The sequence below is a fragment of the Quercus lobata genome, chromosome 2, assembly GCF_001633185.2.
Source record: "Quercus lobata isolate SW786 chromosome 2, ValleyOak3.0 Primary Assembly, whole genome shotgun sequence".
NCBI lineage: Eukaryota > Viridiplantae > Streptophyta > Magnoliopsida > Fagales > Fagaceae > Quercus > Quercus lobata.
Window position 1 is genome coordinate 4893485 of NC_044905.1, and position 20669 is coordinate 4914153.

General features: G+C 32.0%; 1 protein-coding gene across 2 annotated transcripts; it reads right to left on the reverse strand.

Moving 5' to 3' along the window:
* Positions 1-676: 676 nt before the first annotated feature.
* Positions 677-8438, reverse strand: LOC115974186 (protein WEAK CHLOROPLAST MOVEMENT UNDER BLUE LIGHT 1-like). Of its 2 annotated transcripts, XM_031094428.1 has the most exons (6): positions 8314-8438; positions 8132-8189; positions 6693-6816; positions 5362-5914; positions 5120-5236; positions 677-2975 (listed from the first exon to the last, which is right to left on the reverse strand). In XM_031094428.1, exons 4-6 carry the CDS (start codon positions 5878-5880, stop codon positions 1101-1103), a joined length of 2511 nt encoding a protein of 836 aa, XP_030950288.1. In that variant the 5' UTR covers positions 5881-5914; positions 6693-6816; positions 8132-8189; positions 8314-8438; the 3' UTR covers positions 677-1100. The 2 variants fall into 2 exon arrangements, with proteins under 2 accessions (XP_030950288.1, XP_030950287.1); XM_031094427.1 differs by lacking the exon at positions 6693-6816.
* Positions 8439-20669: the final 12231 nt, after the last annotated feature.

A 20669-nucleotide genomic window follows, 5' to 3' on the forward strand; every position in this document is an offset into this window, starting at 1 on the left:
CACTCACCACATCAACAGTTTGTAAAATAGTTTATATCTCTAGCATTATTCTTATTTAAATACCTTAAAAATGAAAAGTAAGGAGAGAAGAAATAGGGTTGTAATAAATGATTATCTATAAATAATTCGGGAAAAAGCGTGTTGATGTTGGATGGGCATGAGAAAAAAAGAAGAAGATAACATATAAGAAAAGAGACTAATTACAATATCTATATTAATCTCTGCACTTTAAAAATAAATATATTCCTCACCAAATTCCTCCAAATTCATTACTCTTGCCACTCTCCTGAAATAATAATAATAAGCAAATATTCATTAAACTAGAATATATACCTCACCAAATTCCTCCAAATTTATTACTCTTACTACTCTCCTTTAGAAAAAAGAAAAGGAAAGCAAATCCAACAAATTGAGGACTAAAATCGCAGCCCCTTCCCATTTTTCCTTTGAGACACTGTCTATTACCAAATCACGAGTCTCTCAGTCTCCCTCCGAGGACAGAAGAAGAAAAAAGGTTCTTATAATACTGCTAATTCTTTTTGCTCCGTTTTGCATGTTGAAGAAGAAAAAAAAAAAAAAAGATCATGGAGATATTAAACTAAACCTCTAATGACTAACATTTGAAAATTGAAAAATGCCAATAGTTTCTAGTCCGAATTTCACCAGACATCTAACAACAGGAAAACTTCAAATTTAATATATCCGAGATATCTTTTCAACCCACATATAAATGCCATTTGAGTGAGAAAATCAAATTTTCAATTCTCAAGGGAGGAAATGTAGCTCAAAAACTCAAATTCTTTGACTAGCTCAATCTCAATTCTCACAAACTTTTACAAGAGTGGATAATGGATGTTACAAGCCTATAAATTACATAACCACCTTATTATGTGTCTTCCCCCAACCAAGCACCAACAACAAACTTATTACATCCTCCAAATCCACCATCCACACAATCCTTTCGTTGAGCAAAATATAATCCAATCGACTTATACACATAATAATACCAACATGTACATTCGAGTAATGTTGAACCACCCAAAATAGAGAGGTAAAGCTATAACAGCAAAGACAATATATATACCGGTTTCAGTGACAATTTACGTTGACTTTATTGAATTTGAACTTTTTCTAGCCAAAAACATAAGAACCCGTGGGAAGAAGGCTTTCTTCTTTTTCTTTCCAAGCCTTGAATCTGTGGATGACTCAGTGTCAATGTCAATCCCTTGCATCGGTGGGTTAGACACATAATGAGTAGGAATGGCAGCATCAGGTGCCCGGTCATAGTTCAATGTTTCATTTCTCCCCTCGAAACTTATCCTCGGGCTCTTAGTGGGATTTACTACTAGTGGACCCGATGCATTTGCCTTCCGTCGCTGTTGTTCATGTTCAGCCCTCCATTTTCTTAACTCCTGTTCTACACCCAACTTCCCTTCCTTGGCCTTCTCAGCCTTCTCCAATGCAAATTTTAGCTCTTCCTTTCTATCACCCATCTCCTTATTCACTTCTTCCAACTTTGCTAAGCTTCTTAACTCAGACTCCTTGGCTACCTCAATTTGGGAAATTGCAGTTGCCACCCTAATGTTAGCCTGCTCCTCTGCCTCATGGGCGAGTTTACTGAGCTCATAGTACTCCTCTAGAGAAAGTGTTACTCCGGTAGGTGAATCCACATCGTCGACGCTTCTAGTTGATTCGCTCTCTTGCAATGCTTTTATTGCTGCTAGCGCCAACTTCTCTGAAGCCCTGGCAGCTTCTATCTCCTTTTGAGCTGCGAGTAATCTACTCTCCATGGTACTTGCTCCAGCCTTTGCTTGCTCAGCTTCTTCCTTTGCCTTGCGCAGCTCTTCACGAGCCACTTGAGCAAGTGTCTTTGCCTGATCAGCCTCTTGTGCTGCTTGCTGTAATCGCTTGGGCAGCTCCACCATCTTTTCTCTAGCCTCTCTCTCTTTCATCTGAACTAGAGCTATTTCTGACCTTATCCTGTCTATCTCAGCTTCGAGAGATGCAACTGCTACTGATGCCATTCCTTCTCTTTGCCTTAAGGTGGCAAGAGCCGATTTCTCTGTTTCAAGCTCCGACTTTAAGGACATGGCTGCCACCTTCAAGTAATTTACTTCAGCAATTGCTTTCTCTATGTTAAGCTTCACTTCTTCAAGTTCCTTCTTTGCAGAAGCAACTGCTGCTTGTATATCACCATGAGTTTTCTTTGTTTGATCCTCTAGCTCACCATTTGAGAGTCCTTCACCAGTTTCCTCCTTCAATTTTGATTCCATATAAGCTGCCAATTCAGCTTTCAAATCAAGTAGCAAGGCCGAGGCATTGTCAAGTTTTGATTTGAGATCCTTTGCTGATAGAATTTGTTGGTTAAGTCTCTGAAGCTCCTCTTCTGCTTGCTTCAATTCCTTCTCCCAATAAAGAGAATCTTGTTCTCTGGCCATTGCAGCTCCTATTCTTTGTTCTTCTGTTTCTAGATGGGCAGCATGTGCAGACTCCAATGATTCCTTTGTGGCAATCAGCTCAATAGTCAGTCCTTCCACTGTCCTCTCAACTTCCTTCGATGCTGCAATAGCTTCTTCAGCTTTCTTCGCAGCCACATCTTTCTCAGTCACCAAAGAAGCATATTCCTTACACAGTGCTTCTAATTCCTCTTTAACATATTTTAGGTCTGAAACTGCAGCTGTATACCTGGCTTTAGCCACCTCAAGCTGTGCCTTGGCTGCAACACTAGCCTCATCAGCAATTCCCTGCTCCATCTCTTCCACCCTGAGCTTTGCAAGTTCTGAATCTTGTTTTGCCTGTTGCTCTTCTGTTTGTGCCCTTTCGAGGTTGAGCTTTAGTTCTTCCATAAGTCTCTTAGTGCTGTCCAGCTCCTTTAGCACTTGCATTTTTTCCCCTTCAGCCATCTCTGACTGTCTCTTATACTCGGGAATCTCCTCCTGTACTCTCTCAAGTTCTTCTTCTACAAGCTTGCGTCTCTGCACAGCCAGAGAAGAATAATAGTTATTTTCAGTAGGACCATGTCACAATCTTAAAATGTGAGTCACAATCCACAATTGAATACAATGTTCAGAAGCAAGTCAGGGAACAAATAAAATTACTAACATGTTATGAATCCCAGAAAAGGTTCAAACAGTCACCAAAGAAAGCAAAAACTTGCAGCAAGCAATAATCAGAAATTGAAACCATTACCCTAGAATTGAAAATCTATCCTCTTCTTTTCATTGGTTATTTCTAATTATACTGAAACATCTGACATAACATAGAGAAAGTAAACCTGCAAAAATAATCATTCAGTAAAGTGAAAAAAACAACGTGCAATTTGTTTTCTTGTTAGATCAATTAGCCATTATTTCAGAAATATACATTTTATCTCATACATGTACCACTATCATCATCATCACAATAACACTAACCCTATGACTACATATAATTTTTAGCCATCCATCTGCCAAACTAATTGCACAAGTACTGCTACCATGGCTAAAGACATTACCACACACCAGTAACACCACAACCAAATACACCACCTTAGTTGTTAGGTCAAAATCATACAACTCCATGTCCCAAAACAATTGTGCTTTGCCCCTCTCTGTCTCTCTGCATTGTAGAAGCTGTATAACAATGCTACTCTCCCACATAGCAGCCCTTGGCACAAGATTGACTCGAGAACAAACTTATCAAAAAAAAAGAGAAAAAGGTCGACTCAAGAACAAACTTAATCAGAAGATCCTAAAGCTAAAGGAACCTAACAAGTCACTAAATTGAAAAGCATGGAGTAGTCAGTTGTTCCCTCCCATTTGTCATAATCCTATTAATGTGAAATGTTAACTTTCTTTAAATTTAGCTATTTTTATCAGTTTTTAAATAATGTATTTTTTTCTATAATTAAAAAGTTAGGGGAGGGAATGTTTGAACCTTGGACATCTCCTTTGGAAACGCTAAGAAGTGCCAGTTGAGCTACAAGGCTCCTGGCAGTTTTTCAGTAATGTCTAAATATCATACATGCAGCAGCAGCAGCAACAAAAAAGCTTTAGTTCCAAAACTTTGGGGTTAACTATAGACTAATTAAGGTCAACGATATGTATTCACCAGTCTGGCAAGAAAATCAATAACTGGGATTTTCTATGATGGCAATTACAACAGGGAATTGGATTAGAAAAATCTGTTACAATCACTTTTGTCTTCAGGCCAAAGCATAAATTTGAAATGAAGTCTATATAAATGTAAAGTATCTATTTGTTCCTTTGCGTTCATCATCGCAAACTAAAGTTCTTTTGATTAATAAAATTGCACTACTTGCCTATAAAAAGTAAATAAATGTATAGCGTCCTCATAAATTTTTTAATCAGGTCTCTCCAGCTATACTGATTTCCCCATTACTACTACCATCATCTCTTCATAGCCATGCCACCACTACCACCAACCATTACCATGGTTATTGCCTCTAGCCAAAACCACAACAGTAAATCACACATTTTCCAACTTTTTTGAAACATATCATATACACCATAGTAATCTCCAAAACACTTTAGAATCTCCCCCAAAAACCATAACCAAAAAAAAATCTCCAAAACACTATAGGCATTATCTTTGCAGCTAAAACAAAACAAAACAAAAGGGATGCAAGTTACACTGTGCAACTCTAACTAATATTATACCACCTAATAACTTGTTATTGAATTTATATTTTGAAAATTTCACTGTTGGATTATATGTTCTACGTGTTTTTAACATGATGCCAATTGTTATGCTAATCAGATGCTATATACCATTTGATCTATAAATTCATCTTTTATGCATTATTTTAAATTACAAAAACTTGAATTTAAACAATTGATTAATAACATGACTATTGATCTTTGATTATCTTGAAATTTTACAAGTATAGAGAACATATAAAAATAATGCAATCCAACGGTAGATTTGTCAAACTTTGCATTCAATTAAAAAATATTGAGTGGTGTAACATAGTTTAAAGTTACACTAGGTTTAACTTGAATCCAACCCATACATACATACATACATACATTCATACATGTATGTATATATATATATATATATATATATATAAAGTTGAGCACATTAATTGATAATGATCACAATAACACAGTATATCTACCTCCACAGTTTGGATTCTATGGGCTTTCCAATCAACAATTCCTCCAAATTTGGAAACAGCTTCTTTGACAGATTCAAAAGGTGCTGTAGTATCAATAAGTCCTCTGTTTACATCAACCTGCTCAGCATGTTTAGAAGGATCAATTGTTACTGGTTTTTTAACGGCAATATTGGCAAACTATGCATGATGCAGAGAAAGCTCATCAGATAGCACTACATGATCCACAAAATTTTCCCCCTTACCTCAGGGTATGAATTCTCTTCAGACAGCACTATGTGGTCCTCATTTTGGGATTCATTTACCGCCAGGGATGAATGCTCATCGGACGACACTACAAGGTCTTCATTTTTTGATGCTTTTACCTCAGGAGAGGAAGCAGGTGGTGTAACTTCATCCACATGAACATGAGCACTGTCAATAGAGGAACCATCTTGAGTTTTCTGTTCATCATTGGAATCTATTATCTCTCCAGTTTTAGAATTTTCCAGTGTTATATCTGGTTGGCATGTCTCTGTTTTATCAACCTCATCTGTTGAGGTTGAAGCTGAAGTGTATGTTGGGAGAAGCTGATCTTGTCCCAGAGATGGACCATCAGATGCATCCTGTACAGTTTCTGAAGACTGATCGTTGGGTTCCACTTTTCCATTAGTCGTAACTGGGTTTGTCATGGGAGAGGGCAAGGAAGTTTCAGGAGGAGGCATCTCATGAGCAATTTTCACATCCTGAGGAGGCTTCTCTTCAGTAATTTTAGTATCCTCCATACTAAGAAAGTTTTAAGAAGTGCCACAAGGGTATCTAAAATTCAATTAAACAGAAGCTAAATTAGCAAAAATGAGCATAAAAAAAATGACAAGAAATTTATTGCCTGGTTTGTGCAATTCTTGACAATATTGAAAATTTATAACCATTGCTCGGCTAGAATAATAACAAGCTGGAACTCCTTAAGAAGCAAATTGACGAATTCAAATATAAGATAGATTGGATCAATCATAAATTCACCTTGTTTTCTGCACATACTATTCATCATCATTTACCATTGTATTTCATTTTTTCCATTTAATTCCATTGTTAGGCTGATCAAGGTGGGGAAACTGGGAATGGGATATACATTTCAGCCAAAGGCACAGATAATTGACATGTTTTGAGCATGGAAGTTAAGCCTTGCAGGAAAAACATGGACAATTAAAAGTGTGTGGTGAAGAGAGGTCAAAAAGAAACAGAAGCAGGGTTAAGGATCAGGAAACATTTACTTGTGGCCCTGCTAGAAATGATTCCAGAAAGGATTCCAACTTGTAACCACAGTATAAAGATTCTAAGAAGAGTTGAGCGAGATAATTAGCAAACAAATGCGGAAAGATGGTCATGGTGCAATTGATAAAAATGATTTTGAGATTATTGATGGCCATATCTGCATCAAAACATATTAAATAGGATTTGAATCCATAATTACTAAATAGGATTGATGACATCTTCAGTCTCACCACATAAAAGATAAAAGAAATTCATAGCATTTGACAGTATGCAATCAAGAAATTATTGTAATTAACCTTTATGACTATCTTAGGTAAACAACCTTCTAGTTTCGTACTCCTTGAAGATTCAACAAACCAAGACGGACAACAGATCTTTACTACACTGTTCTTTAATACATGGCCTGGGTTTAATTACAGTGCGTGCCACCGCCATCTAGCAGCATCCTGGATTTATTATTGACAAAGAAAAATTAGATTTTCTCTCATAGTCCCTTTAACATTATTCCAAAACTTCCAAGCAGAAGAGGATGTCCAAGTAACCGATTCATCAACTTAGAGTACCCTTCAACTAAAACTTCTTTAATTTCATCACAAAGGGTCCATCTAACAAAGCATTCATTCAGCTACCATGAGGATGTGTTCATTCATGATCATCAAATTCAGCTGCTTACTTGTCCTTTTCACCAATTGAATGAATATTTTATAAAAAGGGGAAGGGAATACTGACTCACTAACGAACACAACACTGAACAGGATGCTTAACTGGAGAAACTAGCACCAATCCAACCAGTGGAAAGTAATGTTTTAATCACACACAACTTTTGAAATGCATTATCCAATTACAGGACTCATTTATCCAGGTACTCTTATCACATCCTATTTCAATTCAACTAGCACCCAAAAAGGCCGAAAAAGATATCTGTTGTCCACCAAAAGCCGTTAGATTTTCATTTTTGCAAGAATAAGTTAGCTGCTATAACCATTATATAGTAATATGAAGCCGAAGGGTCCTTTATAAAGTTTTGAAACTGCACCAACTTTCTAAATTCTGCATGCTATCTAAATTGCAAGGTCTACCAACCACACCAGCATAAAATGAACCCAACACAAACTATTGCAAGGTCTGTGTACATTTTATAGACAACACCTTGCTTTCGAAAACCATACCAATTAACTATACCTCACAAAGAAACCATGTTCACCCTGAGCTTCAAACTTAACCCTTTAATTTCCACCCCAAATAAGAGTTTAAAGGGCAAGCACAAGATAAGAACTTTTTACATTGATTAACCTCAAGCATAAACAATATTAACAAGTAAAAATAAAATAAAATTCTTATTTATAACAAACTGGTTTAATATTTTTCTCTTCCAATTATATACATGTAAAAAGTAACATTTCAACTCTAAGATTCTCCATAAACATTCATAGAAGACCAAAAAATCTCAAAATCTCTTATAGTAGCTGCAAAAGCTCAATCCATCCAAGCTGTTCTGTCATTAAGCTTCAAAGTTTTCACGAACTTTAGGAAATCAAAAAACCAAGAAAAAAAATAACAATTAAGACTACCAATCAAAGCTTCACAACAATTCTCCAACTACACGAATTACAAAATTTCCAGGATTTCAAATTCCCAGAATTTCCTTTCCACAATTCTTGAACAACCAAAGTGCAAAATCTAACATTTACAGAGCTAATTTGAAACAACAATTACATGTAAAAAATGGAAAAAACAGAGAAAGAAGAAAGAGAAACGTACCGGGATAGAGTAGAAGCGAAATAATGAAAAGTCAAATGGAATTGGATATTAAATATGGCTGAAATTAACAAAAATAATTAGTAGAAGAAAATAATAATAATTATTATTATTATTATGAGAATATAGTTAAGGTGGAAAAATTGAGTGCTAAAATTAGAAAGAGGAAATTACGTGGAGCCTACCTCTTCACACACAGAGTACTAGATCCATTCTGTACGCTCTATCTTTCTCTCATTCAAAATGAAAACACTTATTTGTTTTTTTGTTTTGTTTTTGTTTTTGGTTTGAGAAACGAAATTATTATAGTTATAATTATGTTGTTGTCGCTTTTTTGTTTTCGCGAAGGAAAAAACAGTCTCGTGGTTTTTAATGAAAGTGTTCGTTTTTTGAAAAGGAATCTTACGACACAAAGTTTATTTTTGACTATAATATGAATACCGGAGCGTCGACTACAGCTCAGCTCAGCTCAATTCAGTTGATTTTTTTTTTTTTTTTTTAAATTTAATATAGTTTAGCTTTATATTTATAAAAAATTAAAAGAAAAGAAAAAAGTTGGTATGATAATCAACTATATGAGGTTTAATAAACAAGTAGAATTTCTAAAAAAAAAAAAAAAATGTGTTCGTTTACCAAACCGAATGATCAATTTTTTTGGTAAGTTTGACTGTAAGTTATGAATTTGGCATTCATAGAAAAAGAAGAAGTTATAATTATAGTAAAATTGAACTGAACTTAAATTAGTTAGTGGATAAAATTTAGCTACATATATCTGAAGTCTGAGATGTTGTTGATATTATTTTAGGTAAATCGTAAATTACACTCTTAAATTTGGGGTATTTGGATTTATATCTTAAAATTTTAAAACTTGGATTTTATCCCTTAAAATTTGGAGGTGTTTGAATTTTACACTTTTATATTTTAAAATTTAGATTTTACCTGCTAAATTTTAGAGATATTTATATTTTACTCCCTAAAATTTTGGAGGGTGTTTGGATTTTACATCTTAAAATTTTCATAAATTTAGGGTGTAAATAAGGAGTTTAAATCCAAATTCTAAAATGTCATAATGTAAAATTCAAGCACTCCCAAATTTCAGAGAAAATTTCCAAATTTTAAAATTTTAAGATGTAAAAATAAAATCTAAACAATCTCAAACTTTAGAGATATAATTTACAATTTACCCTATTATTTTTTATTAAAATTACACCATAGCAAATTGTGGAAGAAATAAAAGTGACCCAATAATAAGTTTAATAATTTGGTGTAGATAATTTATACAATCATTTAGTAAGATTTATGGTTAAATTATTTTATTCTAAAAAAATATTAAAAATGACATCACTATCTTTTTCCTTAATTTTCAAATATGTCCTATTATTTGTCCTTCATCAACCTATAGGAGTTGCCATATATTCTATAATAGTTTTTGAAAGAACACAAACAAAAGCAATTTCCAAAATTTCATAAAATAATGAAGGTCCCCTCTAAATTTTTGTAAGATATTACACTTTAAAGTAAAGGAATAAAATATAAATGAAGTCACCGCCCATCATGAACTGCTCCTTCACGCGCTTAATAGAGGGTGTAACATTAATCTTCCCCAAAAGACTATTATAACCTTGTCATATAGTTTTAATTACGCCAGATTTTTATGAATCACGTTCAACTAGTACTGGACAATGTAGTCCAATGACAAATTTAGAAGTAGAGATTTGAGATTTCGTCATTACCGTAAATGACGAAAATACCACTTTCAATGTTGGAGAGTGAGTTTTACCAAAAAAAAATGTTGGAGAGTGAGGTCCAGATCTTATCTCACAACACCGACCTATTGGCCAAATTGGGACCGTTGGATTAATTGTTTTGCGGTGGTTGAATTTTCTGTTTGAAAAGTAACTGAGAGTCTGTGACTTTTTCACGGTTTGTAATGAAATTAAAGGATCCCAAGGTCTTTCTCAAAAAAAAAAAAAAAAAAGGATCCCAAGGTGTTTGAGAAACCAGAAGAAGTTTTGGAAAAAGAAAAAAAAAATCTATTTGTAGAAGGTAAAAAAGCTTGGGATTTGGGGAAGGTAACCTTATGCTAAGCGCTGCATTAAGGGGATTCATTTTAGTACCAAAAAACAAACTAAGAGTTCGTTTGAATTGAACTTATTGTTGCTGAAATTGAAAACTAAAAACTGAAAACACTGTAGCAAAATAATTTTTAAATGTGTGAATAGTACCGTGGGACCCATTTTTAATACTTTTTAATGTATGAACAGGGCTGCTATAGTGACGAACAGTGTGTGAACAGTGATTTTTGTCCCCTGCATAGTGAACCCATATGATGTTACTGTTCACGCACAGGAAAAAAAAATCCAAAAACGCGAACTGGAGAAACGCAGACGTGTAGACACCCACCCCAAACGCTCACTAAATCAAAGGTGTCAAACTTATATATAGGGTCCGTTTGGATACAACTTATTTTTATTGAAAACTAAAAATTGAAAACATTGTAGCAAAATAATTTTTAAATATGTGAATAGTGCCGTGTGACCCATTTTCAATGAAAAAGTGGCTAAAAAGTGAAGTTTGTGGGACCTATGAATAGTGTACAAGTGTACTATTCACAGGATAATAGTCAAAAGTTGCGGCTGAAAAAAAAAAAATAGATACATAGTAAACTGCTATTTCTGAAACTTTACTCTTACTAAATGGTAAACATAAAAAATGTTGTTTAATTGTTCCCATGTACGTAAGTATTATAACACTGTAGCTCACTTGCCTACAAAGAGAGCAATTTGCAGCTTTCAATTCCAAATCTGAATGGAAGATGTACTACCAAACGTTACCTCTGTTTTACAGGTTGATCTTCACAGCCTTCCTTAAATGAAATGTATTGTCTTTCTTCTCAAAAAAAAAAAAAAATGGTAAACATAAAAAATAAAAAAATAAAAAGAAAAAAAAAACGTTATTTAATTGAAAGTAAAAGAGAGCGACTTGAGTGGTAAAATAAAAAAGAGTAAATTGCAAAATGCACTCCTAAAGTTTGGAGGTGATTGGATTTTACATCCTGAAGTTTTAGAATTTGGATTTTACCTCCTAAAGTTTGGTGGTGTTTGGATTTTACATCCCGACGTTTCAGAATTTGGATTTTACCCCCTATATTTTAGGAGTGTTTGGATTTTACTCCCTAAAGTTTTGGGGTATTTGAATCCAAAGACCCCAAACTTTAGGAGGTAAAATCCAAATATTGAAATTTCAGGGTCTAAAATCCAATTATCCCCAAACTTTAGGGGTGTAATTTGCAATTTACCAAATAAAAAATAAATAATCAATATTTAAATTAAGTGGTAAAAGAATAGAATGTTAGATGTTGAGTGTATTATAATGCAATGTGTTAAAATAGATTAGCCTTATCACACGTACTTCGCACGTGCAACAAAACTTATTTTGAATTTATCTATTGTTAGAGAGGTTACACAAGAAGAGATTTTTATAAAACTAAAATTTAGAATTTGAAAGAGAGTAAATTGCTGGGTTTAGTGTATGCTGGGTTTAGTGTATGCTAGATTTTAGGACAAAATGTATCAAATATACGTGAGATATGTTTAGATAGAAAGTGTACTTATTTTTTGGACACAAAGTTTTTTCTTGTTTTTGAATTTTGTTGAATTACAATTTTAATCATATTTTTTATTTTTTAATAATAAAGATTATCTAATTAGATTATGCGTATTTTTGACATTTTTTGAAGTTATAATTAACTTTTTGAATCCTCTTAATATATAGAGATAAAATAGTTTTTTGAGTTGCTATAAACTAAAATTTTTAGCACATTTGATGTGAATGCTCTAAGTAAGACTCTTTTTGCCAAGGGACACAGTCCAATACTTCAATACTTTAAATCCGATGTGATATGTAAATGTATCCAAAATGTGGCATGTACTATAAGTGTGTCAAATGGACTAAAAATTTGCCTTTTGCTAAAAGCTTTGTAGGTTAAGGTTTGAGATTCAAATCTCTCATTCATATATATATATATATATATATATATAACTAAAGCCAAAGTTGAGAGAAAAATTAATTAGATCTCAAATTAGATTTTAATTATAGGCTAATTTTGTGCCATGTGTCCACTAAAGTTTTTTAATATTTGTGTCAAATAAGTTAATGAGTACAAAATACTAAGAGTTCAATACTAAATACTAATGAATATAAAAATAAAAAACCAATCATATATCTACTCAACCAAAGTCACCACACTTTCTATCTTATTCAAATCAGAATAAAAATAATAATAAGTAGTATTAAACTTCAACAGAAATTTTAATATGCATCTAATTATATTTATTTTTTATAATAATTCAATCAATTATGTATCTTTTTATGATTAAAAAGTGTGCTCATTTTTAAATGTATCTATGCGTATGCATGGGTTACATGCTACTATATATATATATATATATATATACAATCTAAGCTGAGAGGAAATCCAATTATATTTTAAATTAAAATTCAATTAGAGTTTAATTTTGCATCATGTGTCTCATTTAATTAAAACTTTTAAATTTTTGTGCCAAGTAAGTTAATTTAGTGTAAAAATTAGATTTCAATTAGAATTTAATTTTGCGCCACGTATCCCATCTAATCTATTTTTAAAAAAAAAAATTTTGTGACAAGTGAATTAATTCAATGTAGAAAACGAGGAGTCCAATATAAATAAACCTAGGTAATATATATTTAAAACCAAAGTTTAGAGAAAATTTGATTAGAATCAAAATTAGATTTTGCCTTTGTTAGTTTTTCATACAAATTAAATTGTTTAAATTTTTGTGGTTATTTTTTTTTTTTTTGAACTAATGAGTATATTTTTTTATACTGTTTCTATTTAGATATTTTGTATATGAAGATCTTGAACGTAACAAACTGTAATTGAGCTAAACGAACTCATGCACATATCCACATTCAATTTAAGAGATACTATTAAACTAATTTATTCTTTTATTTTGTGTTGTATTTAGTAATATTTCACGGACAATGATAGTAAATTAATATTGTATGGTAGTGTCCAATAGTGATTTTCAAAATTATATACATAACAGTAGTGTAATGAAAAACTTAGCATAACCAATATCATTAAAATTGCTAGGGAAAATTATTTTAGTACCTCCAAATGTCCTAGTTGAACTAATGTCTTATATATTTGATAATCTAAATTAACATCAATAGCACCATTATAATTCGTCTTTCCTATGCGTGAGCATGGGTTATATACTACTTCGTATAAATAATAATAATAATAATAAATCAATTTTATTTTATATGAATGAGGGAGTACTAATTTTACAACAGGAGGTGTTAACAACCAATTATCTCTTGTATAAATTCACAATTTAATTGTTAAATTTTAGCACCAGACTATAAAAGTGACAAGAGGTACGTGCAGGTCGCATGGTAATTGTCTAATTTGTCTCTATCATTTTGTAAGAAGGTGTTTGATAGGGTTGAAATTTGAAAATATGACAAGCTAGCTAACGTTGACAAGACAATATTGAATGTATAAAAGAATCTCATAAAATCTCCCCCAGAGAAAAAAGTCTTCTCAAATAATGTGGGTTTTATTCTAAAAATTGAAAATAAAAAATAATATACACATCTTTCTATTTTTGTTTTCTTAAAAGTTCTTTCCATACAAATACAACACCTTTTTTAGCTTTTGTTTAGATTTAGCGATTAAATAAATGGATTTGGAGAAACAATTACTAGTTCAAGATTTATCTTTTGAGAACGAACAAAAAAAAAAAAAAAAAACTCTCATCTGAGACTTTTAGATTGCAGGGTTTTTATTATTTTTTATTATTATGGTTAAAAACCTTTTATTTCCATTTGTTGAAAGAAAGCCCATCCAATATACAAGCCCATATTCAAAACAAGTGCCTTTTCTTTTGCCACCCTTTGGGTTTGATACCTCACAAGTTTCGGGGTTGTGTGCTCCATATTAACCAGCCCAAAACGAAGGAAAGAGAACACTGATGAGGATCTAGGAGGACAATTTCCAACTTGGCCCAATAAAACCAAGAGGCTTTTCACTTTAAAGTTCATTGTGAATTCAAGTGGACTAGATCTCAATTAGTTATAGTCATGGACTTATGGGCCCTACTACTGTACAATAGGCCCAATGTCGCATTGAGATTTCTTCATAGGGATATATGGAGGGTAGAGCATTGTTGGACTTGGACCTATGGGCTACCCTCCAAATTAACCAGCCCAAATTTTGATTCTGAGAGGGGACCATGTATAATATACAAATGATTTTCAGAGAGCACCATTATAAATTTTGAAAAATAAACTCATTTTGTAAAGCAACTAATTTTCAATTGTTTTGCAGTGTTAAATCAGTGCCCTCTTCTAGGAAAAGGCATATGATCTCATATGAGAATTGAGTCGAATCAATAGTAAACATATATTCTCTTCTCAAAATGTACTTACCATTTATTTTCATTGAAGTTTCTCATTTACAAATTGATATATTTATTGCTTAATTTCTTTTCAATTCTTCTAAAGATATCCAAGCTACTCAAAGCTCTCTCTTGTTTAATTCTAAGTTCAACCCTGACTCCCTTTACGAAATGGAGATCTTAAAGTTGTTTCCCCTTTTACCATATATAAGGGCAAACTTAAGTACAATATTTTAAGACATATATATATATATATATATATATTTCAAACTCTCTAGTCAAGAAATAAAAAAAAGTCTTATATGTACTACGTAGCCTTATAGTTATAAAATGGTATGCTATTACTATCATAACATCCAAAATAAATATGCCAAATTTTTGTTGTTATTCTTCAATTCTTCTATGATGTCATATACTCTTTAATTAAGGGTTCCTTGCAATGAACACAATCTAATTAAGATAGAATATATATATACATATATATATATATTTCAAACTCTTTAGTCAAGAAATAAAAAAGTCTTATGCATACTACGTAGCCTTAAAGTTATAAAAGGTTATCCTTTTTTTTTTTTCGGTAAAACATGAACTGCAATAAAAACTAAGAATAAACTATTCTGTTACAAACCATATCAGATCTGTGCCAAATTTTTGTTATCCTATTACTATCATAACATCCTAAATAAATGTGCCAAATTTTTGTTGTTTTATTAAATTCTTCTATAATGTCATATATTCTTTTTTTAGGTTCCTTGCAATGAACACAATCTAAGGTATAGAAAAATAAATAAATATTGATATATTTAAGTTGATTTTAAAAACAAAAACATCATATAACGATTAATTTATTTGTATTTATATTAGTTAATATTCTAGAATTAATTTTGTCTTACTTCTATTTTTATATTGTCCCTTGAACTAAAATTCTCACTCCTCCATTGACGACTCAACTCAAGTTGTCTGACGTCTTTTATGCTTTCTAGCCCATGCTTTCCATAACTTCAACATCTTTTGCTATAAGTTCAACTTTTAGCTTTTAACTTTTATGTACAATTTCTTAAAATTTTAATTTTTTTTTTTGTTCTCACATTTTCAAAATACAAGTATACTTTAATATACATTCAACAAAAAATGTTCAGTACAAAGTTAGACAAACTGCTTAGTTTTGAGCTACACAAATCCGTGATCAATATCACGGAAAATTTCATACATAAGACTGCTCACTGCTCACCTTTCCCTATCAATGTGTCCTTTTAAGTATCATTTTCTTAATAAACTCTCTAGCTACCCAAACCCAATAAAGTATTGTTTTCTTTGGCAGATCGTAGGGTTTCTGGACCTAATAGTAGTTGAGTTATTGAATTTCGAATAAGACTTTATAATATACCAATACTTTATCATATCTCTTATAAAAAAAACAAAAAAAATACTTTATCATATCATTTTCTTCTGGACCATGCATAAACATTATATATAAATTAGTATAGGGCATTTAGTAGGTGTACCTAAGTGGGTTTGCTCAACCAATCCTTTCACAATTTCCACAATAATCTCTAATCCTTGCCTTGTACCCAATCATTTTCTTGGTTCACTGCTCTTTAGGCCCTCTATTATGAATTTATGATAGAGACCAACATTCCGACTGCTAATTAACCTGGAGAAATTCGTTATTAGAGAGAACAATTCAAGGTTTTGGTTAAAATAATTGACTTTTTGTGGACTACTTAACCTTGACACAAAACACAGATAGAGTACTAATTCATGAATCACTCTGCTTTCTCGCTCAATGGATATTTACTTCCATATTGATTTAGACACTGCATTTGAATTTCATAATTCCAACCTATTGAAACTGATGGTTAGATTCAGAATCCATTCTTTTTTATCACAATATACTAGGTTGTCAATGGAGCCATTCTCAAGAAATTGATAGCAATAAATGGAAATTAAGTGTGGCCATTTATGTAAATGACTTGATCATAACCAAACTGCATCAAATGTTTATGTTTTTTTTTACATCAAGTGAGAGAGTAATGAAAATACTTTATCATATCATTTTCTTCTGGACCATGCATGAACATCAGATATAAATTAGGGCATTTAGTAGGTGTACCTAAGTGGGTTTGCTCAACTAATCCTTTCACAGTTTCCACAATAATCTCTAATCCTTGCCTTGTACCCAATCATTTTCTTGGTTCACTGCTCTTTAGGCCCTCTATTATGAATTTATGATAGAGACTAACAATCCGACTACTAATTAACCTGGAGAAATTCGTTATTAGAGAGAATAAGTCAAAGTTTTGGATAAAATAATGGGCAAAATATCATTTTCGTCTCTAAACTTCCATAAAAGTTCGTTTTTCAATCCTAAACTTTTGAAAGTTCTTTTTTTGTCCATAAACTTTGCAAAATGTTTTATTTTTCATCATTTTGTTTATGTCTGTTAGTTTATGTCTTATGTGGCTTAATGGATGGCTAACGTGGTATTTGAATTGGACCAAACTAATTTATTTTTTAATCATAAACACATGGTGCAAAATGATTGGCACAAGTGGATTAAGATTTTGTTGTGAGACATTTGCCCCCACACCCACTCATCGCAATCCAATCTAAAAAATCCCCAAATATTGAAAGGTTAAAACAGTGAAATTCTAGCTAGTTCCACGAGAAATTATATAGTCGTCTGGTAGACCACGTCACTTGTCCATCATTCCACTAAAAGGCTCCTACTTGTTTAAAATTGCTGAGTCAATAATCAGTTTTTTACTTAAATTTTTTTTTAACCCTGCAATTTTAAACGGATGTGACTCTTTTAGTAGAATGGTAAACCACAACATTTGTCTATCATTTGGACTAAAATAATTTCCCCAGTCCCACAGCCCTAATCGGCAACCCCAACCTAGTGACGGAGTACTGGCGACACAGTGTTCAAAGGTAGCCTCCCTCTGTTGTTGAAGCTAACAGATTCTGAAGCAACACAAAAGAGAAGACAGTTTCCTTTACTTCTTCGAAAGTCTCTTGAGGAAGGAAACTCTTTTGCTTGATCGAAATTTCACTAGGGATTTTAGAGATTGACTTGCCTGGTTTGGTTTGGAGTAAAAGAGAGATTTTTGAAGGATTCTTTGGCATCTTTGGGTTGGCCGGAGGTTGCTCTTTCAGGTTTATTAGAAAATTTTGTTTCGGCCCTCTTTGTTTTTATCTTGGGGTTGAGGTTTTTCTTTTTTCTTTACTTGAAATTTACCTTGATTCTTGTCTTGTTTAAAAGATTAGCCCATGATACGCCAAAATTTTGATATGGGTGCATGGTTTGATATTGAATCGGTGTTGCTTTGTTTTGAAAGAGGACAAAATTTTGTTTTTCTTTTTACGAAGTTTAGTGAAGTTATTCCTGAATTGGTGTTTGATTTTTGGCAAAATTCTTGCTGTATTGTTTGAAATTTGTTGGAGAGCTAAGCTCTGTATCCATATACCCATGTCTTGGTTGAAATTTTCATATGGATTTTTCTATAATTGGTGGTTGGAGTTGCCTTTGAACACTCCGTCAGCAGTACTTCGTCTCCAGGTTGGGGTCGCCGTTTGGGTTGCTGATTTAGGCTGTGGGACAAGGCAGTGGCGTTGGGGTTTCAGGCTACTTTCAGCCTTTCAAATTTTGAAAATTTTGGGACTAGATTGAGGATTAGATTGGGTTAGGGGCGTGAGGGGCAAATTTGTCTCACCAATTTTTTTTTTTAAACCCATGTGAGCCAATTATTGTGCACCACGTGTTTATAATTTTAAAAATAAATTAGTTTGGTCTAGGTTGGATACCGTGTCAGCACTCCGTTAAGCCACGTAGGATATAAACTAGCAGACTTAAATAAAATGATGAAAAGCAAAACATTTTGTAAAGTTTAGGGACGAAAAAAGAACTTTTAAAAGTTTAGGGGTGAAAATTAAACTTTTATGAAAGTTCAGGGATGAAAATGATATTTTACCCTAAAATAATTGACTTTTTGTGGACTACTTATCCTTGACACAAAACGTAGATATATGACTATTTCATGAATCACTTTGCTTTCTCGCTCAATGGATATTTACTTCCATTTTGATTTAGACACCGCATTTGAATTTCAAAATTCCAACTTATTAAAATTGATGGTTAGATTCAGAGTCCATTCTTTTTATCACAATATACTGGGGGTATGTTTGGTACACTGAATGTGAATTAAACAGGAATGATAATCTTTATTACCGGGAATAAAATGTGTTGTAATTGAATAACTAAACTTATTCATTAATTTGGTTGTGAGTTATAACATTAGAATAAAACTTATGATCTATTTTAGGAAATATCTCATTCATACAATTATTTTTCCTAGAAAATAATATATTTTAAATTTTAGAGAGATGAGTTATTTTTTGATGATTTTTTATTTCCATAATTGTTAGGTGAATATAGAAATTTTATTTATTTGAAAATGTATTGATATTAGAAATTATTACATCTAATGAGGAATAACTATTACAACCCTTTTAGAGAGAAGTAGTTATTCTTCATTTTAAAGAATAACTATTCATAAGGAATGACTATTCCCTATAATAAAAATATAACAAAACTATTGAATAGCTAAATCATAGGAATAGCTGTTACATTACAGTGTCTATTACAGTTTACCAAACGTGCCCTAAGTTGTCAATGGAGCCATTCTCAAGAAATTGATAGCCATAAATGGAAATTAAGCGTGGCCATTTATGTAAATGACTTGATCTTACCTAAACTGCATCAAATGTTTATGTTTTTTCTTACAAGAAGTGAGAGTAAGAATTTAACATCAAGTTTTCTCAATGAGAGAGATCGGATGGGATGGCATGTCATTGCGCTGCAAGGATTTTGGTATATCTGCGTCAAATCAAATGTTAAAATTTGAATTGTATAGTTACTTAAATTTTTGGCAAAGATGACAATATTTGAGTTATTTGACACGACTCACAAACACGACACATTTTTTTAAAGCGAATTAGTGTGTAGTATAAAATTCTTTTATTAAAACATGTTGTCCCATTTTGATATGATTAATAAGCAGATTAATTCCATATTAGCTTATTTAACTTGTAATCAATCCAAAATGACCTGATCCACATGAATAAATATCATTTTTGTCAAACATGAATTTGAATTTTATATATAAAGCTAAATAATTAAAAACTTTTGATAGTTATATTAACAAATCATTTATTTTATGATTTTTTTAATGGATTGAAATAGGTGGTCTATGTGTTAACCCATATGTGTTTATTGAACAAATTGTAATGATTCGTACTTATTACAAACTCAACAAAATAATGATTTTAAGTTGGTTACATGGGTCCATGATGGGTATTCTAATGTATACTCATCTCAACACGACATAGCCACTGGCCCACTAGCGTGAAGCCGTGAAGACACAAGAATTTATTTTAATTACAAAATGGCACTGTCTTCCAAAAGTTGATTGGAAAATTGAGCATTTTTTATTGTATTCCTTATTTTGCACGGGAATTCTAGCATTTTGCCTTTATTTTTAAAATTTTTTAGCAATATGTTCATGTTTTGAAATTATTTAGGTTTATGTCTCTGTTTTGAAACTCGATTTTGAAAAAATCGAGTTTCAATGTAAAACTCAATTTGTAGAAAATCAAGTATGGGGCGATTAAACTTAAAAAAAAAAAAAAATTGGAACTTGAGTTTCATGAACTTGAGTTCCACAATTTGCCCTTATTTAAAAAAAAAATTAGCAATATGTTCCTGTTTTAAAACTATTTAGGTTTATGTCCTTATTTTGAAACTTGATTTTCTCAAAATTAAGTTTTAATGTAAAACTCGATTTGTAAAAAATCGAGTATAGAGCGATCAAACTTAAAAAAGAAAAAGAAAAAGGAACTCGAGCTCCATGAACTTGAGTTCCACAATTTTTATTTATTTATTTATTTTTTTTTAAGTTTCATTTGGCAAAACTTGATTTTAAACCAATCGAGTTTTACATTAAAACTCGATTTTATTAAAACAGAGACATGGACCTAAATAGTTTCAAAACATGGACATATTGCTAAATTTTTTTTAAAATATGGGCAAAAGGATA

Bases quoted from the DNA above. Each gene is read 5' to 3' on its own strand.
- LOC115974186 (XM_031094427.1), bottom strand. From the start codon at position 5,880: ATGGAGGATACTAAAATTACTGAAGAGAAGCCTCCTCAGGATGTGAAA. The intron at 5,237-5,361 runs GTAAGGGGGAAA...CATGCTGAGCAG, and splicing joins AAGAGAATTCATACCCTGAG to GTTGATGTAAACAGAGGACT. The intron at 2,976-5,119 runs GTAGATATACTG...CTGGCTGTGCAG, and splicing joins ATAGAATCCAAACTGTGGAG to AGACGCAAGCTTGTAGAAGA.